This window comes from Odocoileus virginianus, chromosome 17, assembly GCF_023699985.2.
Source record: "Odocoileus virginianus isolate 20LAN1187 ecotype Illinois chromosome 17, Ovbor_1.2, whole genome shotgun sequence".
Lineage (NCBI taxonomy): Eukaryota > Metazoa > Chordata > Mammalia > Artiodactyla > Cervidae > Odocoileus > Odocoileus virginianus.
The window spans coordinates 52,156,276-52,181,638 of NC_069690.1; the positions used below are offsets into that span (position 1 = coordinate 52,156,276).

Genomic DNA, 25,363 nt, shown 5'->3' on the forward strand with positions numbered 1-25,363 from the left:
GGCAGTGTTGAGTCTTAGTTCTGGCATTTAGAGTCTTCGTTGGTCACGTGGGATCTTTCATTGCGGCACGCAGACTCTCTAGTCGTGGCGTGTGGGCTCACTAGTTGTGGCACTCGGGCTTGCTTAGTCTGCTACATGTGGGATCTTAGTTCCCCGACCAAGGATCGAACCCAAGTCCCCTGGCATTGCACAGCAGATTCTTAACCACTGGACCACCAGTGGTGGTCCCTGTTTAGTATTCTCAAGTTAGAAATCCTTGCAGACATTGCTAACCATCTGGTCGAGACAGCCTTGAGCCTGGTCTCAGCAAGGGCCTAATTCTGTGACCTTGGCATTAACACTGTCCCAGCCAAGTTCTTTCTTGCTGAACACTCAGAGTCTGAGATCAATCTCATGACAAGAAAATCCTTCCGGCCCAGTGGCCTCCTATGAAAATCAATAAGCCTACTCTAGGGTTAGACCGTCCTTTATCTTTATTCCTCATGATCTAAAACTGGTTTCCCTTCCTTGGGTAGAGATCTTAAATTCTGGCCATCTGTGTTCTGTTATTATCCTTGGAGTTAGTCATGCTCAAAATTCTTCAGCCTGGCTTTCCCCAACACAATGATCGCATTTCTTCTGACCCTCTCAGATTTGGTCAGTCTAATTTAGTCAGACGGATTTGATCAGTCCCTTGGTTTTCCTCCTTGTCCTTGACCTTTTCTGTTAATCCTGAAATGTAGAGAGGAGAATTCAACCTAATTCTCACTGATTGAGGGTCTGGTAGATGCCTGATTGCTGCCTCAGGGTTTTTTTTTTTTTTTTTTTAATGAAGCTTTTGATGTCCTCTAAATCCTATTTGTAGGAACAGTGCCAAAACCCATTAATCTGATAGGATTGAATCTGGCAGGCTGATGTCTGAGCCAGACAGAGTGGCTTAGGGTTAAGGTTTGGGGCTTGTGAATGTGCCCTCAATTGGGATCTGAGGTCAGAGTCCAGGATGGTCCTTTTAGTCTGGACGTTTGACCACACCATCCTGCGGGCTGACTCCTGGTGCCCTGGGGCGATGTGCAAGTTCTCAATCTCTCTCCCCTCTCCTCCAACCCCTGCCCCTTGAGTCCGAGGATTACCGGGTGCTTTCCTTTTGCTAGAAAAGCTCATGCTCATAGTATCAAGTGGAGGACTCACATCTGGGCCCGGGCCACCCCTGCCGCCTCCCAGAACACATTATCCAACATGGGCTTCCCAGTCAATAACGCTGATGCAGGACTTCCCTGGTGTTCCAGTGGTTCAGAATCCACCTTCCACTGCATGGGGGGCTTGTGTTCTATCCTTGGTCAGGGAACTAAGATCCCACATGTGCCACAGGCAACTAGAGAACTCACGTGTGTGTGTGTGTGTGTGTGTGTGTGTGTGCATGCGTGTTCAGTCACTCAGTCATGTCTGACTCTTTGCAACCCTATGGACTGTAGCCCGCCAGGCTCCTCTGCCCTTGGTGATTCTGAAGACAAGAATATTGGAGTGGGTTCCTGTTTCCTTCTCCAGGGGACCTTCCTGACCCAGGGATCGAACCCGAGTGTCTTGTGTCTCCTGCATTGGCAGGCTGATTCTTGTGCCTGCCCACCCCCTCCACACCTCAGCAAAGACCCAGTGCAGTCAAAAATTAAAGTTAATTGATTAATTTTAAAATAGCTAAGGATGTCAAAATATATGCACCCAGCCCAGCACCATCCCAGCGGTCTCTTGGACATCTCCCTTGCCCTCTCTAATGAGCACTGCAGATAGCAAATCCATTCTCCTGCATAAAGCCCCTCAGTGGCTGATAGAATAAACCTCACCCTCTTACCCGGGCCCCTGAGGCCCAGCAGGACCCCACCTCAGCCTTTTCTTCAGCCGCCCCCCTCTGCTCAGCCCACACGCCAGGCCTGGCGGACCCTCCCCGGCCTACATCTTCACAATTGCTCCTCCTCCCCATCAAGTCTCTGTGTCCTTGACCACCTTGGTGGATATGAAATCTCCCAACACGTCTTACCCTCTGGGCTGACTTCCTTCTCAGCTCTCAGCATGGGCTGAGGTCATCTTTTGTTTCAGCCTGCGCTGTCGGCCGTGGCAGAATGTCAGTGCGTGAGAACAGGGCCCTTGCCTGCCACGTCCAGGGCCACATCCCCAGCTCCTAAACAGACTTGGCGGACACTGGCACCGCCAAAGTACCTGCAGAATGAATAAGCTGCAATCATAACAAAAAGACGGGAAACTCTGTCAGCTCCCGCTGACAAGCAGGCTCTGCCTCCCCGCAGAACCGCCCTGGGCAGCAGGAGTCTGCTTCTCTATGTGCCCAAGGCCTTGCGTGTTGCCTGCCTGCAGATCATCCCTAAAGTCGCATATTATGCTCCAAAGAGGCAGACGGCTCTGTAAACTTGTGATCTCTCCCATGTAAGACGAGTTCAAACACAGACTGGATAACTGGCAGTTCATCAAAGATTTGATCAACGGGTGTTTTCTACTGGGTAGAAGCCACATTAAATCAGTGGCCTCCTAACATTTTTGAAAAAGAGTTATTCATTTATTTTTGGCTATGCTAGGTCTTCCTTGCTGCACACGGGCTTTCTCTAGTTGTAGGGAGTGGGGGCTTCTCTCTGTGGCAGTGCGCAGGCTTCTCTTGCTATGGAGCACAGGCCCTAGAGCTGGAGGGCTTCTGCAGTTGCGGTTCGTGGGCTTTAGAGCTTGGGCTCATTAGTTGTGATGCATGGCAAGCTTAGTTGCGCCATGGCTTGTGGGATCTTCCTGGACCAGGGTTCGAACCCTTGTCCTCTGCATTGGTAGGGGGACTCCTAACCACTAGACCACCAGCGAAGCCCGCCTTCTAAGGTTTTTTAAAAGCCTTGATACCTTTTACCCTCTTCAGTCTTCTACAGAAGGAAATCCAGTGCATGGAGGAAAAGTGGAACTGCTCTGGGTCGGGGGGGGGCGGTGGTCTCAGCCCCTTGGCTCCTCCCTCTCCCCCCGAGGTGGTCCCTGCAACAGTTCCACGCGGCTCCAGGGCTCAGCCGACTGAGGGTAGAATCACTGAGCTCAAGATCATCCAAGTTGGATCCGGTGATCTCAGAAGACCCTGTTCAGAGGAAGGAGGGGGGCTCAGGGGTGAACAGCCAAGGACAGATCTGTGCCTGAGGCTGTGGTCCCAAGGATGACCCTGTGTTCCAGCCCACCCTCTCCCCGCCAGCCATGCATGGTGGGTGGGAGGGGACAGCACTTCCCAGGAAGCTCTTAGACACTGACCTCACTGAGTCTGGAAGCCAGAGAGCTTCAAAAGCCAGGGGATTTTTGGATTGAACGTGGCAACCACCATTATGGGGCTTTGAGAAAGAAAAGCATGATAAAGTCATCATTTTAAGATATCCTCAGAAGAGATGTTGCAGGAGAGTGGAGTGCCTGTAGTGCCTATGAAGGTACTGAGTAATTGAGGCAGGAGTGGGGAGAAGGAAGAGGTGGATCCCAGATGGCTTTCAAAGGCAGGGAGAATGGGTTCAATCCCTGGTTAGGGAACTAAGATCCCACCTGCCACGTGTCACGGCCCAATAGAAAGGAAACAGCAGGTTGGCATCAACATTCCCAGGCCGTGATGAAGAGTCAAGATGCTGTGACCGCAGGGGAAAATTGGACAGGTTGAGAAGGGCCAGTTTGAAACATGAGATGTAAGTTCCTTGTCACAGGGGATGAGCCTTTTCCAGCTGCACCTGTGGAGCTGGCCTGAGTGGCCTCAGCTTGGAGCTCTCATCTGGAGGCAGGGATGGCAGAGTTGTTTTGATGGTGCAAGCAGAGAGCAGCCTGGCTATGACCTCTGCCGGCCCATCCTCCCCACCCAGTACCCGCCTAGCACCAACGCCCCGGGCGCTGGCGCCGGCTCGGCTCACCCCACAGCCAACGCTCCCCTCTGAGTGCCGAAGATGAGCAGCCTGACTGCCTGATGAAACCCTCCTGCAAGGACTGCCAGCAGTGTCGAATCTGCTCCAGCCTGAGTGGGAGCCAGGAGGCAGCCCCTGAGCCTTGCCTGTTCTCAGGGCCCCTCTCAGAAACCTTCTCCAGAGACCAGGCGGTTGATTGGCCTGTCCCAGGCTGCGGGTGGGGGCAAGGGATGCTGTGGGCCCCTGAGAGCTTCCTGTTATCTCGGTCTTTGCCTCCGCAAGGGAGCTGGGCCTCCTCGATGCCTGCCTGGTGGAGCCCTGGTCCTCCAGGTTTAAAATCAGTCTGGAGGGCATATCAGTAGACCTCATCTTGCTATGTCTTGGCTTGGTGAGGGGGGACAGCATATGCCAGAAGAAATGTGGAGAATGTGGAATGACTGTCAGATGCAGCCAGCAGAATAAGTGGTTTGGCTGAACTGTCTTACTCCCACATCCTTCCCCAGGGATCATTGGATTTGAACCTCTCCTTTATCTGTTTGGGGTTGGGGATCTCTTCAGCAGTTTGGGCATTGCCTCCTAGTGCCCTGGGTCACACAGGGTCATTATATCTTTTGCTGTTTTAAATTTTTTGTTGTTTTTCCTTTGGATTGTGTACATTATGTTAATCCTTCTATTAACTTGCAGAATTTCTCTGAAAGAAATTGGTTGGCAAAAATTAAACTGAGTCAGTGTACTAACCTAAAAAAAAAATCAGTCTGGATTAACTGGGAGGGGGGTGGGACGGGGGTGTTGGTGCAGCTCAGGTGGGTGGTCTCAGGGTCCAACCGACCCTGTTTGCAGGACCCCAGGGCAGACTCACCTCCTTAGGCAGAAAGACAGACTGACAGACAAAACAGCACCTGTCTCGGCAGCCATTTCTTCCCATCTCTGCTCCACTTCAGCCTGTGTATCAGCCAGGGCAGCCATAAATGGCAATGAGCTGTCTGCAGCGTGTGCCTCTGGCTCCTGGGGGCTCCAAGAAGCCTCCTTCCGAGGCCCTCTGTGCCCTACAGCCTCCTACCTGTCTCCTCTGCCAACCCTCCCCTCTTGGCCTCTGGGGGACCCCCGTCTTGGGCTCCTGGCCTTGGCGAGACTGTCAGGAGGCCATCCCTCCACTCACCTCCATTGATGGAAAAGCTGAATTAGATAAGTAGCCCAGGGACTTCTCTGGTGGTCCAGTGGTTAAGACTGCATGCTCCCAAAGCAGGGGGCATGGGTTCAGTGCCTGGTTCGGGAACTAGATATATAGGCTTTGGTATTTGGTCACCTGATGCGAACAGCTGACTCATTGGAAAAGTCCCTGATGCTGGGAAGGATTGAGGGTAGAAAGAGAAGAGGGTGTCAGAGGATGAGATGGCTGGATGGTATCACCGATGCCCTGGACATGAACTTGGGTAAATTCTAGGAGATGGTGAAGGACACAGAGGCCTGGCGTGCTGCAGTCCATCGGCGCGGGGTCACAAAAAGTCGGACATGACTGAGTGATTGAACAACAACTATATATATATAAATAAACTAGTCTCTAAGACACTGGTTGGTGAGCTGACTGGGGTGTGGTCTCAGCCTCGGGCCTGCTGGGGGGACCAGCACGGATGAACCTCTGCACTCAGTCCTTCCTGCCTCCTGTCTTGCCAGCGCATTCCCATATACTGCTCCCAACTGCAGCTCTTATCTTCTTTCTCCCCATTTTTAAATTCCCGGTGGCTCCTCAGTGCCTTGTCCCATGTGAGTTCTCTGGCCCAGGCCCTGCTTTCCTGGCCTCCCACACCCTCCCTGCGGTCACAGCAGATGCCAAGGAGTCACTGAAAAAGTCGTGATGTTCCAGGCCTGGCCAGCTCTTCCCAGACCCAGCTTGGGATTCTCATCCCTCCTGAGGCCTTCCCCCCCGCACCACTCTGGCTCAGCTGAGCTCTGCTCCTTAGCCCCCACCCAGGGATCGAACTTGGGCCCAGGAGTGAGCGTGCTGAGTCCCAACCACTGGACCATCAGGGAATTCCCAGTAAAAGCCTTCAACATTTTGCACACGGTCTCACTTTATTCTTTTCCTTTGCTGTTGTGCACACAGCTCACCATCTTGAAGCCCAGGAAGTAACCACCTCCCTGGAGCAACCCCCCCACTCCCCATCCCCGGCTGCTGAGCAGCTGGTATGTCAAACAGGCAACAGCCTCCTGGCAGAACTTGAGATGTTCTGGGCTTGCAGAGCAGGATGTGAGTGGACAGTGACAGTGGTCAGGACTTTGGCTGTTGGTGACAGAAATTCAGCTCAGGTGAGCTTTCATGGAACCAGAATTTTAGTCGTTCACGTACAGGGGAGGCTGGGGTAGAATGACCTTGGGGCAAATCACAGCCAGGGGCTCTCCACCCGGTGACCCTGGGTCACCCCCAGCTCCCAAGCTCTCAGCTCTGGGACCAGAGGTTCCTTGTGCCCAAGCAGAAATCGGGCCCATGGTTCATATCCGCCTGTCAAATCCATCACAGGGCATGGCGGGGGTGGGGTGGTCTGACTGCCTGTCTAGCAGTTCCCACCAGGACCACAGGCTTCAAGGAATACCTTTTGAAGGAAGAGGGTTTCTGTGCAGGCAGTAAAGAGTAAATGGCCAATTCAGCAGTGTTTTCCAAACGTCAAGTCTCACCATAAGAAATCTATTTAAATTGCACCCACGTTTATACAGTCATAGACGATTTTTAAAACGGTATCTACCTCTACCACACATACACACACACCACTATTTGTTTTTAATTTAATTCTGGGATACAGGGTGCCCCCAAAGTCTTGTACAGTTTTAAGTCTTAATAACTTAAGAAATGTAAATGCTACAAACCTACAAAACACATTGGTTGAGTATTTACTTATTTAAATTCCTTTTATACTTAGTTTCCTGATATTTGAATGCTGTGTTTTTCATTTTAAGTCTTTGTAAGTGGCAGAATCCAGACAGACAGGGCAGCTAGAGGAGTCTCCTCTGGGCACCTCAGACACCAGGTAGACCTCCCTTGAGGTCACATCTAAATTGTCACGTGTGCATCCAATCCCATAAGATCACAGGGCTGAAATCACAAAGGCAATCCCATTAGTCACTGACCATCCGTCCATGAATGTTTTTTCAAAGTCTGGAAATCAACTAGAGCCACTGGACGGTGGTATTATATGAGTTTGGATAAGAAACGTCAATATATTTTAAATGTAAATAACCTTTCAAATGTCATTTTGGGATATGTTTGGAGCATTTGTGCTCCTAAAGTTATTAAATTTTAAAACCACACTAAGACACTGGCTGCACATTTTTAAAATACTAGTAGCAACCTCTAAATTGCTTTCATGACCCACCAATGGGTCACAGCCAGTTTTTTTTTAGATTTTTTTTTTTTTTTTGGCATGGGCCATTTTTAACGCCTTTATTGAGTGTGTTACTTTATTGAATGTGTTATTGAATGTATTGCTTCTGTTGTTTACGTTCTGGCTTCTTGGTGGTGGAGCATGTGGGATCTTAGGTCCCCAACCAGGGATTGAACCCCCACCCCTTGCATTGGAAGATGAAGTCTTAACCACTGAACTGCCAGGGAAGTCCAGTTTTGAAAAGCAGCACACTTCAAAAGTCAAGAGCAGAATTCAAATGTAGACCAGCCTTTCCCTAAGGGAGTGTTGGCAGGTCAAGTGACACTGTGTCCCTTTGGACTAAAGAGGTCTGCGTCAGTTCTTGAATTTCCCCTCTTGCATGGCAATTATCTAGGTTTATATCTTTCCTCCTGGATGGTGAGTTCCTTCACAAGGGAGTGTGCTTGCTTTTTTGTTGTTTTTCCTTTAACCTTCGTGTCCCTCTCACACAACAGAAGAATTGTCCTCCTCTCTAGTCTTGATTGGACTTATTTCTGGGCTCCAGCTCTTAGATTCATCTGTTTTTTTTTTTTCTTTTTCCCTTCTTTCTTTTCTTAGAGGAAAATATAGGTATAATAGCCTCAAGCTTACTGTTCAGCAATCCCTGTGTAGCATTTTAAAAGTGCAGTTCATGTGTATTATTAGAAAATCCAAATTATACTGAAATGGGTGAGATGGAAGGAAAGGCCACCCCCACCAGCTCCTCTCTCCAGAGGCAGTCTCGGTTAATGGCATCTTGCATGTGCTTCTGGAAAACATTTTCTCCGCATTTATGAGCGTATGGGTCTGTGTGTCAGTCACGTCTGACTCTTTGCGACCTCATGGACTGTTCCCAGCCAGGCTCCTCTGTCCATGGAATTTTCCAGGCAAGAATACTGGAGTGGGTTGCCATTTCCTTCTCCAGGGGATCTTTCTGACCCAGGGATCGAACCCGTGTCTCCCGCTTGGCAGCCGGATTCTTCACCACTGAGTCACCTGGGAAACCCCCGATGGTGCTGAGCTGCATGTAAGCTGCTAAGTGGAGAAGAACCAGCTCCCGCCTCCCAACCTGATCCTCCTAGATGCATCTTGTGGGGCCCATCAAGAGAGAAAGTTAAAAGAGACCCAAGGGAAACCTTCTGGGTTTGCCACTTACAACCGGCTTTTTTTTTTTAGTATTAATTAATTATTTTGGCTGTGCCAGGTCGTAGTTGCAGCATATGGGATCTTTTAGTTGGGGGACGTGGGATCTAGTTCCCTGACCAGGCATTGAGCCCGCTTCCCCCAGAGCATGGGGTCTTAGCCACTGGACCACCAGGGGAGTCCCATGACTTGCTGTTGGGCTTGTGCAAACTTTGTCTCCCAGCTTAGCTTGCTCTGATTTGTCGGGGAGCCTGCCTGCCCAGTTTGCAGAGGCGGCGGACCACTGGACCCCCAGGGCTCAGAGCCTGAAGGCCTGGGTCTGGTTTATCAGCTGTGCTGCCTCGTCCCCTGTGGGGCCGCCGTTCACGTCTGGCTCTCCTCTCCTACACCTGCCGGCTCTGCCCTGTCTGCCGCTGGGCTTACTCAGTCCCCTCGCCGCGCCCTTCAGTCCCTCAGCTCCACCACCTCCCTCTCATCCTCCAACATTCCTGCAAGTTGAAGTCACTCCTTCCTCTCCACCAAGGCCATCCCGGGACATTCCTTCCAGCCTGCTGTTTATTTTGTCCGTGCGTCCATGGGAGAGAACTGGGCTGAGGGAAGTGGAGTTCCAATTTTGGGAAAATGTGATCTGAAATGGTCAGGGACGGAGAAGAGGTTGGAGGAAGCAGAGATGGAGACTGTGAGCGCAAAAAGGGCTGCTCTGTGATGTTCGGCAAGGCCTGGACTCCAGAGACCCCACCAGCTTTCCTCTCTTGCCGTTTTTGGGTTTTGTTTGGTTGGTTTTTTTTTTTTTTTTTGGCTGCACTGGCTCTTTGTTGTGGCATGTGGGCTTTCTCTAGTTGTGGCACACAGGGACTTCTCTCTAGTTTTGGCACACCAGCTTCAGAACGTCCAAGCTTAGTTGTTCTGCAGCATGTGGGATCTTAGTTCCCGGACCAGGGATTGAACCGGCATCCCCTGCATTGGAAGGTGGATGCTTAACCACTGGACCAGCAGGGAAGTCCCACGTGCCTTTTGTTCTACTCACTATAGTGGGAGGTGGGAGTTGCCCAGTCCACTTATCAAAGTGGCACCCACCACTTGACCCACTTGGAAAAGGTAAAGGAGCCAAAGTGTCAAGGTCAAAAACACAGGTCCTTGGCCTAGAGTCTCCCCCCATCATCTCGGACAACTGGCACTCACACTGACGTCCCTGTTTCCACCTGCTGTTGACCGTGGCCCCTTCTCAGGAAGGACCTCCCAATGATGCTCAAAGGACAGTGTGGGTGCTGTGTGTGATCAGGCTGTCCCTGGGCGGCCCCTGCCTCTCCCTGAGATGTCCTGTCCATCACTGCCACACATCTCTCCTAACAACAGATCCAGGGGTCAGGTTGCTTTGACCGAGGGGTCAAACACTGAATGACGGTCAGTTCGGTTCAGTTCATTTCAGTCGCTCAGTTGTGTCCGTCTCTTTGCGACCCCATGAACCGCAGCATGCCAGGCCTCCCTGTCCATCACCAACTCCTGGAGTCCACCCAAACCCATGTCCATTGTGTCAGTGATGTCATCCAACCATCTTATCCTCTGTCGTCCCCTTCCCCTCCTGCCCCCCAGGCTTTCCCACCATCAGGGTCTTTTCAAATGAGTCAGCTCTCCATATCAGGTGGCCAAAATATTGGAGTTTCAGCTTCAGCATCAGTCCTTCCAATGAACACCCAGGACTGATTTCCTTTAGGATGGACTGCTTGGATCGCCTTGCAGTCCAAGGGACTCTCAAGAATCTTCTCCAACACCACAGTTCAAAAGCATCAATTCTTTCTAGTCCAACTCTCACATTCATACATGACTACTGGAAAAACCATAGCCTTGACTAGATGGACCTTTGTTTTTTTTTTTTGGACCTTTGTTGACAAAGCAATTTCTCTGCTTTTTAATATGCTGTCTAGGTTGATCATAACTTTCCTTCCAAGGAGCAAGCGTCTTTTCATTTCATGGCTGCAATTACCATCCACAGTGATTTTGGAGCCCAGAAAAATAAAGTCAGCGACTGTTTCCACTGTTTCCCCATCTATTTCCCATGAAATGATGGGACCAGATGCCATGGTCTTAGTGTTCTGAATGTTGAGTTTTAAGCCAACTTTTTCACTCTCCTCTTTCACTTTCATCAAGAGGCTCTTTAGTTCTTCTTCACTTTCTGCCATAAGGGTGGTGTCATCTGCATATCTGAGGTTATTGATATTTCTCCTGACAATCTTGGTTCCAGCTTGTGCTACTTCCAGCCTAGCTTTTCTCATGATGTACTCTGCATGTGAGTTAAATAAGCAGGGTGACAATATACAGCCTTGATGTACTCCTTTTCCTATTTGGAACCAGTCTGTTGTTCCATGTCCAGTTCTAACTGTTGCTTCCTGACCTGTATACAGGTTTCTCAAGAGGCAGGTCAGATGGTCTGGTATCAAAGAGTAAACCCGGTGCCTGGGCACTGACCCTTCTCCTTGTCTTGCAGGAAGAGGAGCAGGAGCTGGACGGTGAGGAGGGCCCACCGCAGGCAGGGCCTGAGGAAGAAGACGGTGAGTGGGACCGGCCTCCAGGCTGCACATTGCTGCCCCGGAGGTCGGCATTATCGCCTCTGGCTGTGGGGGCTGGGCTTTGCCGTGGTCCATTGGATTCCCCAGATGAGGATTCAAGTGGCAGGATGAAGGGGACTGGATGGTGGAGGGGGAGAGAAGGGGGAGAAGGACTGAGAAGTTGGGGCTGATGCAATCTGGAGAACACTGAGGTCGGAGCCATCTCCTCTCTGACCCCCGCCTTCGCACCCATCTCCCTGCCCATCCGCTTTGCTCTTTTGGCCATCGCTTTTCTATCTATACAGTATGCATGCATGGACGCTGAGTTACTTCAGTCGTGTCTGACTCTTTGTGACCCTATGGACTGTAGCCCACCAGGCTCCTCTGTCCATGGGATTCACCAGGCAAGAATACTGGAGTGGGTTGCCATGCCCTCCTCCAGGGGATCTTCCTGACCCAGGGATCAAACCCGAGTCTTTTATGTCTCCTGCATTGGCAGGCAGGTTCTTTACCACTAGCACTACCTGGGAAGCCCATCTATACAATATGAGTTGTCTGCAAATACAGATGGCCCATCACTGACCTTCTGTTTCCTGCGGTGCCTAACTCCCTTCTCATCCTCAGTTTGTGCATTTCATGTTTCTCTCAAATACCTCGGACCTATTTTACAGAGACTAAAGTTACTTTCAGGGCCGCCTCTTGGATTCTGCAGGTTAAAGTTCCCCGGAGAGGAAACGTCTGATTTCCAAGCAGCTCTAGCTGATCAGCCAGACCTCTGTGGCCATCGGATCCAAGGTGGCTGGGGGAGGAGACACGGGGTGACTGGGAGCCTCGAGGAAATGGACCAATTCAGACTTAACTGGGTGGAAACAATGTGTTTGCTCTGGGCACCCACAGGGACCAGCGCCCCAGACAGATGGGACCCAACACAGGGTGGGGCGTCTGCTGGATCTGTCATGTTTTATTTCTTTATTTAAAGAGAAAAGGAAGAAGAAGCTGAAGCAAAAATAGCAAAATGTCAGCACTGGTCAAATCTATATGGCATGTACCCGGAGGACTTATTACTTGTTGTACTTTGGTGTACATTTGAAATATTTCAAGATTTTTTAAAAGGGGGACTGTTGTGATTTTTAAGTCAACAGCTGGCAGGGGCCCCAGAAAGAGAGGGCTGCAGGAATGCAGTAACCGGGGCTGGTGGTGTGGGCCAGGCAGCCAGGGTTGGGCTGGGGCTGGGGGAGGAGGGTGTGAGGAGGCTTCCCCCACGAGGAGGCCCAGCAGCAAAGGGCCTTGGGTTTCTATCCAGACCGCTTTAGAGGAAGGGGGTGGGGCAGAAGGCTTCGGGGGATGGGGCTTGGGTGGGGGTGGACATCAGCCCCTTGCTGGGGGCTCCCCTTCCGCTGCTGTCCTGTCCCTGCCACGTCATTGGATCCTATTAGTGATTTGGGAATGCAGAAGGCAAAAGCCGAGACTGCTGGCGGCCCCGGGGGGCCAGGACAAGGGGAGGCTCCACAGACCCCTCTTCTGGAACACTGTCAGACATTCCGCCCCACACCCAGCCGTGTGCAGGGTTGCCGGGGCCCTCCCCCCCATTCGACTGCTGCTCCTGGACCTTGCCCGTCCCCCAGGCCGTCTCCCGGCAGCCCTCTGGAGGCCGAGGCAGGAGAGGTGTAGGGCCCCAGCTGTCAGAAGTGCACAGGAGAGGCCCCCAGGCCCTCTGCAGTGAGCAGTTCCGCTTGCTAATTAATTAGTGTTTGCCAAGGCGCCTTCCCTAAGTGACTGGGCGGATTCACAGAAGACGGCAAGGCACGAGGAAGTCCCCCTCCCCGGGGGGCTCTCACGTTGAACCCCTCCCTGGTCTAGCCGCCTTGGATGTGGCTGTGTGTCCCTCGGTCACCATATGGGATTAAGCGAAAGCCTTTTCAAGTGGTTTGTTCTCTCCAGCTCGGGAGAAGCATCATCAGACCCGCCCCACCGATTGAAACCTTCAGCAGTACCCAGCTGGCAGCATTTTTCTGCTTTATGTTTCTAAAACATAGCAACATTATGACCTTGACGTTGAGGTTAATCAGTTTTCTTTGTCCGTTGCCCCTTCCTGAGGTCCAGAAGCCAGCATGGCCACGAGCTCGTTCTGATACTAGCTCCATGTGATTCTGCCCCTTGGCAGGTTCTTCCTGACCACCAAAGACCCCTGGCCCCTCAAACGATGGCCCCGAATTGCTCAGCTTGGCTCCCAGATCCCCGGATGTCACAGTCCAAGCCCTGAGCTGTTGGAAGCTCCCAATGCTGCGGGCCCTTGGCTCATCAGCCTGAGGGGAGAGCAGCTGATGGGAGCGGGGTCTCCAGGGAGAGGGGCCAGCCCATCCGGTCTCAGCACCAAGCCCCAGCCCCAGCTCTCCAAGAGGAAGAATGTGCTCTTCATTCACTCATCAAGTACTGCAGAATGAATGAAGAGCCAAGTGCAGAGTGAAGAGCAAAAAATATTCAGCTGGTCTCTGCGTTTCCCATACTCAATTCTTTATACCTTAACAGAAATATAATAAGGCCCCCCCTGGCGCCTCGGCTGCTCATCCCATGTCCCCCTGTCCCCTAGTTCCTGCCACCCGGCCTCACGGGCTTCCTTGCTTTGCTAGATCCGTCTCCCCAGACCTGCAGCTTCACCTGAAAAGCCCTCCCTGACAGCCGTACCCCTGCCATTAAACTTCCAAGCAGCGCCCTGCCCACCTTCCTCTCCCCTCCCACTGTCCTTTGCTGAAGAGCTCTCAGGACCAACTGCAAACTCTGCGATTCTGATTACTCATCTTTGCCCGCTCTATCCTTTCTTCCCTGCTAAGCCCCCAGCACCAAGCAGAGTGCTCACTGAATATCAATATTTGCTGAATGAATGAAGAGCAAATTAATCCCTGTCCAGACGTGGGGTGAGGGGAGTGCTCAGCCCTGGGGGCCAGATTCTCCTGCGAAGTTGTGGTGAGAGCAAACACCACCCCCACGACAACCCCCGGGTTCTGAATTTGCATCCAGAACCTTCTTCCTTTGGCCCAGAGAGAACGCGAGGCTCAGAGGCTGCAGCCCTTTCCTGCCTGGAGCCCAGGCCAGCCTGTCTGATCACTGGGGACAACCGCCAGCTGGAGACCGTCTGGGTGGCCCCAGGGCAGGATGTGGAGGTGTTTGAGATCCCTGACATTTGAGGACATAGAACAGAACTGAAAAAGAAGACATCTGTGTGGGAAGGCGATTTGCTGGTCTCTGCATTTCCCATACTCAATTCTTTATACATTAACGGAAATTAGATAAGACAAGCTGTTCAGCCTCGGTCCCCCAGGCTGGCCGGAGGCTGTCTGCCCCTCACCTGCTGAGCTGAAGGACCATGTAAGGGCACTGCTTCCCAAGGGAATGCTCTCCACTGGACACTTGGCCAGGAGAATGCTCACAGCTCTTTCCTTTTCTGCCCTGCAGCCTTCTCCCCACATCACACATGCCTGTTTTTCTCTGCCCAGACCCCCTGGTACACCCTCCCAGGCCTCTAGAACTGCCCTTCTGTACATTCCAAAGCAGCTACAAGGTCTTAGGAAGGCTGCTCTGGGTTTGGCAAGCCTGGGAACACCCATTCAGTAATAAGTACTTTAAAATATATATGAAAATGAAAGTCGTTCAGTCGTGTCCAACTCTTTGCGACCCCATGGACTATACAGTCCGTGGAATACAGTTCATGGAATTCTCCAGGCAAGAGTACTGGAGTGGGTAGCTGTTCCCTTCTCCAGGGGATCTTCCCAACCCAGGGATCAAACCCAGGTCTCCAACCCAGGTCTCCCACATTGCAGGTGGATTCTTCGGAGCCACCAGGGAAACCCAAAATATATATATTGTGTATATATATATATAATATATAATATATATTTATTTGGTGGTGCCAGGCCTTAGTTGCAGCATGTGGGATCTAGTTCCATGACCAGGGATTGAACACAGGCCCCTCTGCATTGGGAGCTCAGAGTCTTAGCCACTGGACCACCAGGGAGGTCCCCCAAGTACTGGTTTTAATGACCTATTTAAACACGCCATGGACAAGCCCACATCATCCCTTGTCCCATTGTGGGCTGGATGCGTTTTTTGTTTTTTTTTAGATTTTTAATCACCGGTTGGAGGAGGGGCATAGAAGGGGCCTGCTGACATGACACTCCTAGAGGGCAGGGTGGGCACCCTGAAGCCCAGAAGACCCGGGACCTCGGCAGGAGGGTCGCCGGTCCCTGTTGCAGGTCCTTGTTACCTGGGACCCAGGGAGAGGCAGGGAACGCAGCGCCCGGGCACAGCCTGCTTCCCAGAGATAAGTGCCCTCTGTCTGACCGTGTAATGAGCACAGCAGCACTGGGGAGGGAGGATCAGGACGGGGGGAGAAAAGCCCTGGGGAAAGCTGTTTGGCCAGAGCCCTTGAGGAAGAGGGGCCGACAGGCAGCTCGGAGGCCCAGCCCGGTCTTGGGAGAATGCCTGTGTGCTGGCCAAGTCGCTGCAGTCGTGACCAGCTCTGCGACCCCGTGGGTTGTTAGCCCGCTAGGCTCCTCTGTCCATGGGATTCTCCAGGCAAGAATACTGGAGTGGGTTGCCATGCCCTCCTCCAGGGGATCTTCCCAACCCAGGGATGAAACCAGCGTCTCCTGCATTGGCAGGCCCCTTGGGAGAATGGATGGAACCAAATGGCCTGGGGGCGCTGGTGTGTGTGTGTGTGTGTGTGTGTGTGTGTGTGTGTGTGTGTGTGTGTGTGTGTGTGTGCAGGTTTCATTCTGGCTGCCTCATCCCCGGTTCAGGTTCCTAAAAAGGGTTCCTGAGTGGAAGGGATGTGGGGAGATCCTTCCAGAGGCAGGCCTGGGGTGGGCGTGGGGCCCCGCCTGCCCCTCTTCCAAGCGGGGAGCCCTCTCTGGCCCACGTGTTTCTTTGGAAACAAAGGAAGGGAAAGGGGACTAAATTTACCAGAGAGCCCGGCAGGCTAACCGGCTCTCCCGGGTGTCGTCTCTGCAGGGGGTGAGGCCTTCTCCTTCAAATACAGCCCTGGGAAGCTGCGGGGAAACCAGTACAAGAAGATGATGACCAAGGAGGAGCTGGAGGAGGAACAGAGGTAGGCCGCCCGAGCTTTCCGGGTTCGGGTGCCACTCTGGGAGCCCCCTTTGTTGTAGCGGGGAGAGGAGGCGGGCCTCCCGCAAGCCACGCCCCCACTGCCCTATTTCCGTTTTAGGGTTTTTTTCCCTCTGTCCTGGCTCCATTTCCCCCAACAGTACCCTTGGGAAACTCTGGAGGAGCGGGTGACACGGAGGAGGGAGGGCGGCCGAGCCCTTTCTTGCCCTCCGCCTCCCCCCCCCCGCCCCCCCCCCCCCGAAAAGGGGAAAGCGAGATGCTTGGGAAGAGCCTGGAGCAGATCCGGCTGTTCACGGTACACGCAGAGTTCATGACAAAACCAATCCATCACTTCAGGACAGAGCACGATTCTTTCTGCTCATCCGCCTGGCAGCCAAGCGCCCCCGCCCTACCCCGCCAGCACCCTCCAGCTTCCCCCATCCCCACCCTCTCCCCAGCACCGGGCCAGCAGTCCTTTTTTATCTGTTCTGCTCCATGGAGCTCTGAGGCAGCAACTCATTTTTAGAACTGGGTTCTTCCCCCGCCCGTCGCCGGCCGGACACCCACGCTGACCCATGGGCTTCCCTCCTAAGGGGCAGCGGGACAGCGGGGACGGGTCAGGGGAAGAACCGGTGGTCTGACACAGACCAGCCTGTGGCCTGGGGTCCTTTTGGTGCAGGCACACATCTCTATTAACAAATGGGGGCGTGTTTCCTGAGCCCAGTAACCCGGAGGGGCTGGGCGATCACTCCCCACTGGCTGCCGCAAGCTGGATTCTAGGGTCAGGAATGGAGGCTCTGTTATTCCAGGGTCTAGATTCTATTATTTCCAACCCACCCAGCATCACTCAGGAGTCAGAAGGCTCTGCCCACGAGAAGCCCGTTCCCCTCCTGGAGCTGCCGCCAATCCTTCCAAACCTGGCCCGGAAGGCTCTTCACCCAGGGGTGGAGGGGTGGCAGGGTGAGCCCGGCCTGGGGGAGGTATCCCCCCACTCCTCGGTGCCCACGCGCCGCGGCCTCTGGGTGTGACCCGGTTTGCTGCCTTTATATTTCAGGATTGAGCTGACTTCTGACCTCACTTCCCTGTAGCAAGTTCCTTAGGTCCTGAGCCACAAATATTCTTGCAAATCCTTTTGGTAAGGAGATTGACTTCTTAGATTAGTGGTGCCTCCTTCATCCTGTCTGTGACTGTCCCCATCACGACTGTGATCTAAATCTCTCCTCCTCCGCCGCCTTCATAACCGATTAACTCATTTCTGTGCACCCGGGCCGGCTCATTCTCATCTAGCTCAGGGCTCCTGGGCCAGGAGGCCCCTTTCCCACGGCCCAGGGATTCTTGGAGGCCCAAGTCCCTCCTGGACCTAATGAACCAGCTGCTTGGAGGACCAGCGCCCCCTTGTGAGCCTGGGAGGAAACTGTCCTCCCGACAACGTGGTGTTCACCCCTGCAGCCTTAGTCCTACCCTAAGAAAGCTCCAATACTTTGGCCACCTGATACAAAGAACCGACTCATTGGAAAAGACCCTGATACTGGAAAAGATTGAGGGCAAAGGGAGAAGGGGGCGACAGAGGATGAGATGATTAGATGGCATCACTGACTCAATGGACATGAGTTTGAGCAAACTCTGGGAGACAGTGAAGGACAGGGAAGCCTGATGTGCTGCAGTCCACGGAGTCACAAAGAGTTGGGCACCTCTTAGCGACTGAACAACAACAAAAGAAAGAACAGTGCCCAGCAGAAACCCTGTGCCAAGTTGTGGGTCAGGCGGGTGGTTATGATCAGAGCAAGGGTTGGCAGAGGACTACGGCCCTGTTTTTGTAAATCCAGTGTGATTGGAACCCAGCTGCATTCATTTGCTTTTCTGTGGTCTGTGGCAGCTTTTGCACTGCAGGGGCTGAACTGAGCAGTGTCAGAGGGACCATGGGGCCCATAAAGCCTAAAAGAGTCGGAACCTGGCCCTTCCCAGAAAAGGTGTGCAGCCCAGCGTTAAGGATGGAGGGGGCTTGACGTGCCTGTGGGTCCCACGAAGGCCCCTGTGGGCAGAGGCTGTGGCCAGAACCCCAGCCTTATTCTGTGTCTGCTGCAGATGTGAGGGACCATTAGAAAGGGAAAGGCCAGTTAGCCTGACTGGATGGCAGGATCAGGCTGGGGTTGCCACCGTCTCTGGGTTCAAAGCTGGGACGTCGGGCAGAAAGAAGGAAAGTCCTTCCTCCATGGTGTCCAGAGAGCAGACTCTGTGTTGGCCGGGGGGCGGTGCGGGGGGGGTGTGGTTCTTTGCCGGCTGGATCTTTGGGGCTCTCCAGATAAGTGCTGTTCTGTGGGAGTGGAGACTGCCCGAGTGCTGCTGTTGGGGTGAAGGTTTCTCACCTCCTCACCTGCAGGCTTGGTTATCACAGCCCTGCCCAAACTGAGAAGGAGGGACTGGGGGACTTAGTGGCCCGTGAACACGGTCCTCCCAGGACAGGGCTGGAGTTCATGTTCATTTTCATTACCGCCCCTCCCAGCATGCTCCCGGGGCTGCCCCACACGTCTGCCTGTGGGGTCTGCTTGCTGTCTCCCTGCACGTGGTCAGCTGCACGTGGTCCCTGCACGTGGTCAGCCCACTCAGCACTGCACGGGGCCCCATGACGCCCACCCTTCTCGCATGGTCCTCGCATGGTGATGCTTGGGGTTGCAGAGGCTGGCAAGTGTGGCTTTGTCTTTCCATCTACAGCGAGGTAGATCCCCTGGGGACCAGTAGAGCTGATGGGAGTGAGACAGCTCTGGTCCTGGTTAGGTTCAGAAAACTGCCTTGGGATTGTCAGGGTGAAAAATACCGTCAAACCACCAAAACCACAGGCCAGTGAAAAGTGTGTGCTCTTCTTTGACTGTCAAATTCTAGTCAACCAAACTCTGCTTGTTTCTAATTCCTTTCCTGGCATTCAGGGTCCCCATCACGTGGCAAACGGGTTAAAAGCCCATGCTGCAAATTCTTGACTTTAAATTCACTAAGCCGACCAACAGAGTAGTCTGGGGCCCCCCACAGCTCTTCTGGGAGGTGCCACAGGCAGCCTCAGAACGTGGCTGGGATGGGGGACTTGCAGGTTGTGACTGCTCCCCACAGCAAGACACCGCCACTCACCCCAGGCTAGTGAAACTGGCGAGCTTGACTGGCTTCTAGCTTGGCAGCAAAAAAAGAAAAAAAGGGACCATTGGACACTCTTTTTTTGTACACCATCCCTTCTTCCCTTCTTCCCTTCTTCCGGACCAGGGAAAATTGGAACCCATTAGGTAGACCAGCTGGCTCTGATAATCAGGACCCGGGACTTAAGCACCCACTTCATTCTGAATGTCCCCAGGACTGGCCTGACCCTTTTGGAAGTGGACACCACTCTAGTGGATGATGTTTTGAAATGCATAACTGGCAAGGGTGAATGGATCTTCTGTTCTCTACCTCCTGACGTGTCTGTGAATCATCCACCAGCATGAATTTCTAGAAACACGTGCTGGCTCATATCCACATGAGGGCGCCAGAGGGATAAAGTTGGATTCCCCCAGGGCTCCCTCAGCGCTCACCTGGGTAAAGGAGTGCTCGACTTGTCCTTTAGAAAATGTGCACACGCCATTTGCCTCATCTGGGGAGTACATGTGATTAGAAGCCACTGTCCCCAGAAGGAACAAAACCCACCTAGCAGGGACAGGAAATAATCTTTGGTGAGAGGACCAGGTTAGAACGGCACAAAGCCAAGAATCTGACCCTCGCAGTCTGACCTGCCTAACTAAATATAGGTGAGGCCTCAGCCCACCCACCTACATATGGCTGCCCTGCTCACTGACACTTGGGGGACCCTCCCTGCCAACTACCTGCTAAGGGACCCTCCCTGTTAAACAAGTGAGCCCCAATCTGCCCAGCTACCTAATTGAGGACCCAACCTGCTCAACCGCCTACATGTGAGATCCAAACTGCGCAAATACCCAGTGTGGGACCCTCCCTGCCAACTACCTACAAGTGGGCTTCAACCTACTCAACTACCCACATGGGCACCTGAACCCCCCAAATATCTAAGTGAGGGACCCTACCTGACCAACGAAAGTCTGACACTCACTGCCAACACTCTGCAAGTGGGACCTGCCCTGCCTAACTATCTACTTGTGCAACTCGACCTGCCCAGCTCCTGCCTATAGGACCCAACCTGTACAGTTACCTGAATGAGGGCCTGTCCTGCTCAGCTACCAGTGTGAGCAACCCCTACCTGCTCAGTTACCCACGGGTAGCACCCAAGCTGCCCAGCTACCTACACGTGGACCCCAACTCGCTCAGCTACCCACAAAGGGACCCGACCTGCCCAGCTACTCAAGTGAGGGCTCTAACCTGCCTAATTACCCACGTGTGGGTCCCAGTCTGCCAACTACCTACAACTGGGCCCTTGACCTGCTCAACTATCAGTGTGTGGGCCCTGGCCTGCCCAATTATCTAACTGAAGGTCTACCCTGACCGACTACCTACAAGTGGAAACTTGGCTGCGAAACTACCAACCCGTGGGCCCCTATCTGCCCTACTGCCTAATTGAGGACCCTCCCTGCCTAACTACCCATGTGTGGGACCCCAACCTGCTCGGTCCCCCACACTTGGGACCCTCTTTGGTACTGCTTAACTGCCCATTTGTGGGACCTGAACTAAATACATACATGAAGGATTCGATCTGCCTACTGACCTACAAGTGGGACCTTTTGGCCTAACTACCCACACATGGGGCCTGACCCTCTTCCCGGTAGGTCTGGCAGAGGGTCTCAGGCTGGCTTTGGTTAGTGGGCCATCCTGCTGCAGGTGACAAGAGGCAAACTCCCCTGGGGTCTGAATCCTAGCGTCTGGGCTGGCTTCTGCAATTCCAAACGTCTCCCTTCCTCACCATATTTCCCCCCTTCTTTTCCCGCAGTAGGATGGTATGAGTGAAATCAATGATCTTTTCCCCTTATTTCTCTTTACAGAACCGAGGAATAATGAAGTTATCCTTAGGCTCCTCCTAAAGGCTTTTCCTTTTGGCATCTTAAAACTTGAGCGATACAGTGGAAGCCCCAGAGAGGAGCGAGTGGGCTCCTGGGGTGCATTTTCCTACATAAATCTGCCAGGAGTCGACCCCCCTCCAGGACTTTCCTTGGCTGGGAGGGTCCACAGTGCCTGGGGTGATCCCTTGCAGAAGCGTTCCTCCCTGTCTGCGTGGATTGCTTTGTTTAGCTGAAGGATTTTCCTGGACTTTTATTTTCCTTGTCACTCAGTGTTCCTGTTGTCCACACGCCCTTTACACCTGAGATATTACCAGTGTCACCAATGCCATCATTTTAAAATCAGTATAGTTTCATCCCAGCCCTTCTGCTTTTCATCACCGAAGCCAAACAAGAGAGACATTGAGGTGTGATGGACACATGATGGGGTGCTGCCTGGGCCCACTGGGTGCTCAGGGGGGTCGACTGCCCTGCTCCCCCTTAGGGCCCGCTTCCCCTCTGTCTTTAGCTGGCTGGATTGGGGGGTGAGGGAGACGATGGTTGATGCGTGGGCAGCAAAGCACCAGAACCAGCTGTTGATTTCCTCTGGCCCTTACCCTCCACTTAGAGCAGGCTTGGATCCAGCCCTCTTGTTGCCAAGAGGCCTTTTCACCATGTTCTTACCAGCTCAGCTGCATCTTCACCTTCACTTTAGCAGAAGCAATAAAGATAGTGTTCGCTTAAAATAGATGTATCAGTTCTGCCTTTTCCTCGGTTTCATAGATGAGTTAGAACTTCACCAGATCATCAGATGGGGTCCCAGATCCATTTCTTGGAATTTTATATTGGACGATATTTATACTATACCAAACTAATCTGCAGTTTTTAGATTTATTGGTTAAAACATTTTTTAAAGCACTAAGTTTATAGGAAAATTTCTTTTTTTATCTAATGCAAGGCTGGGAAATGTTCAATGTCAGTTTCCAGGGCATGTTACATTCCCAGGGACCTTCTCCTCCAGGTCTAGTACTTCAGGTTCATGGGTTTAGGACAGAATAGGGAACAAAGGAAGAGCCACACAGAACCATGTAACAAATAGCAGATGTGCTCTCGTGAGCGGCCCCTGCCCCACACAGCGGTAGTAAGAGGTGTCATTGTCCAGGCCAGTGTCTGATTGAAGAAAATAGGTGACTCTCTCCAGGTTATGAAGTTTGTCTGGACACTTTCTGAATGTGGCTTGCAGGCACCAAACCTCATGTACTCCTTATGGCTTGGATTTCTGTATTCAGCCTTTGGTCCAATAAACTTTGAGTAGATGGTCTTGATTACTGCGTGTTTATTTCCGTTTTGCTTTGTCTTTCAAAAATATCTTTTTGAACCCATAAAAATTCGAGCTCGCTCTCTCTCAATTGGTGCCTGTTTCTCTCCAGCAAAGTACAACATCCTAGAGACACATGGGAGGGTTTGTGTTCCTTTGGGGAGTGCCCACTTGTACATCTGGATTCCATCCAAGGAGCTCAACTCACAGCCTCTTGACCCATTGTATTCCTTTCTTCAGGCAGTAGGGTACCGCGGACTTCCCACAGGTTCCTTCTCCTCTGGATAGGAAAGCAGATTGTAGAAATAACTTCTCTAGGGTGAGTGAGAGAGGCTTGGATGTGGGACTTCAGTATTTCAGCTTTTAGCTGCTGCTCTAGTCAGAAAACCAACGACTTGCTGTTTGGAGATAGGGGGTTATTGCAGAAAGAATATGTTAGGACAAGTCTAAGACCAGACATGGATTGGGAGCCCCCTCTAGGCAGGATAGAGGTGCCAGCTGGGCAGTGCTGTGCCCTGCAAAGCCGGGGTTCCCAGAGGCTGTGCTGAGGCCCTGCCTCCTGGTGGGTCTGCAGGGACCAGAGCAGACCTGCTGTTTGCTTGACATCCTCTGAAGGTGGCCCGTGCCGATCTGCCGGTACAGTGTGGAGGGAGGAATCCCAGAAGCCTGAAACCGGCGCGGTGAGCCCGTGCCAGCATGCAGGGCTGAGCCAGGCAGACAGCACAGCACAGCAGCGCAGAACCGAGGAGAAAGCAGCCGCGGCCGCCGGCCGTCTCCCCACCCTTTCATGCTTGCGCTGTTGGGAGGCATCCTGTGCTGGTCAGATGACGGGGCCCAGCTTCACAGAGATGACAGAACATCACTCCCAGCCCCCGGCCCCCCAGCCTAGGTGCAGTGGACATAAAACTGACCTCCAGCCAGCCCTGCTCCCTGGTAGGAGGGGCAGAGCCCCTGGAAAAAGGCGCCCCTTCCTCTGGGCAGTGAGACCCACACCCCCACTTGCCCCTGGGCCAAGCACGCTGTGCACACATCTGTATGCTCCCCTGTTTCCCAGCCAGTTGTGTTGTACCTTCCTCCACTTTTGGCTCAGCTGTCTAACCTAGCGGCCCCCAACCTTTTGGGCACCAGGAACTGGTCTCACGGAAGACAGTTTTCCCACGGCCCAGGGCCGGGGGTGGGAGGAAGTGGGTTCAGAGCTGTTCAAGCACATTGCATTTATTGTGCACTTGACTTCTGTTATTATTACATCAGCCCCACCTCAGACCATCAGATCCCGGAGGCGGGGGACCCCTGCTAAACAAAGGCTGTTCTAACATGTCTCTTCTCAGGCTCTCCAGTCACCTGTGGAACACCTCTCCTTCCTTGTGGCCCCCCCCCCAGGAGATGGGCAGTCAACATTAAAGGGAGGCCCATGGGGAAGTGCAGTGACATAACCTCAGTGATAACCTGGGGTCCCCAGATCTCCAGGGCAGACCCCAAGACTTAGAACCCCAGTTAGTAGAAGGCTCTTTCCTTTTTTTTTTTTTAAGACCAAAAGAGCTCCTGTGTTAAGAGCGGGTTTTGTCTTTGTTTCATTTCCTTATTCTGACTCTATGGGATGCATAAGCCTCTGTCTCTCCCTGGCTTGGGAGCATCTTTTTCCTCTTTATCCTTTCTTCTTGACAGAGTTCAGAAGGAACAGCTGGCTGCCATCTTCAAGCTCATGAAGGACAACAAGGAGACGTTTGGCGAGATGTCCGATGGTGATGTGCAGGAGCAGCTCCGGCTCTACGACATGTAGGCCGCCTCCGCCTGGCAGGACGCCGTGACAGCTGGGTTGCGACAGCTGGGCCACAACTCTGCCCCCACCTGGGACCCACGCCCTTGCTATTCTCAGACTTTTGTAGGCTTCCCTTTATCTTATGTACATAGATGTAGAGATGTAGCATATACAGAGTTTCTCAGATCTTGCAGTTTAGATATCATGTTACAGGAGTCAGGATAGTTGTCCTCAAAGGAGAAAAAAACGTCCCTGATCCTTTGGCTTCTGTTTGCTGGGGAGGGCCCAGCTGTGACATGGGTTCCCCTTTGAAACTGTCATCTGATCCAAATTAGATCCTAGGCAAGCAGCTGCCCAGAAGGGCTGGCTCGAAGCCTCAGCTCCCCACCCTGCCGGCCCCCCCAACCCAGCACACAGTGTGGAAAAGATTCAGGGATGCTGTAAGGAGGAAGAGTATCAGGTCCCGCTGCCCGAGTATCAAGCCTATTAACACTACACCTTCCTCTGCCTTGGAAGACTTTCTGGAAGCTTCTGTCACTGTATGGGAGCAAGCCATAGGGGAGCATCTCTAAAAAAGTAAAAAAGTCTGATTCAAAGACTCACCTTCCATCCTGGAACAAAGCAACGATATCAGAGTTGGGGCCCTCTAATAGTATCTCTTATTTAACCATGACACTTACTTTATATGTAATTAAGATTTCTGTGAGGGCTCATCACACACCTAGACCTGTGCTAGACACTGTCAATAGAAATAAAATACGCAGCACAGTCTCTACCTTTAGAGACATTAAAGTCCTATGGAGGAGAATTCCCTGCTGGTCCAGTGGTTAAGAACTGGTGCTTTTACTGCCGAGGATGTGGGTTTAATCCCTGGTCAGGGAACTAAGATCCTGCAAGCTGCGAGGTACAGCCATAAACAAACAAATAAAAATCAAGACCTTTGGAGAAGCCAGGTGCACATGCAGGAAAAGAAAACCTCACCAGTTAGCATTCAATAAAAATGCCAAAATGACCTCATGAAGAGTGTCTGGACCACCTTAGTGCATCAATAAAGTTCTGTGAGTCAGTGAATGCACAGTGATGACAATAACAGCGGTTCTTTCATGCTGTCCAGATGCTGCTTCTGATCACCCCACTGGCTGAAAAACCCATAGCCAACTGAGTTAAGGAGGGAACGCTAAAGGGATAACCTAAGAAAGTTCTTGAAAATATTTTTTATTTGCTGAAATAAAACTAAACACATGAAAGTAAAAGCAG

General features: G+C 52.5%; 1 protein-coding gene across 1 annotated transcript in view; it reads left to right on the plus strand.

Moving 5' to 3' along the window:
* The window catches only part of MXRA7 (matrix remodeling associated 7), a 32,253-nt gene extending 6,891 nt beyond the window's left edge, over positions 1 to 25,362 (plus strand). The window contains exons 2-4 of the mRNA XM_070479915.1: positions 10,908 to 10,971; positions 15,976 to 16,072; positions 24,013 to 25,362. Coding sequence (XP_070336016.1) covers positions 10,908 to 10,971; positions 15,976 to 16,072; positions 24,013 to 24,127 — 276 coding nt within the window. The 3' untranslated portion in view covers positions 24,128 to 25,362. The remainder of the gene's footprint in view (positions 1 to 10,907; positions 10,972 to 15,975; positions 16,073 to 24,012) is intronic.
* The last annotated feature ends 1 nt before the right edge of the window (position 25,363 follows it).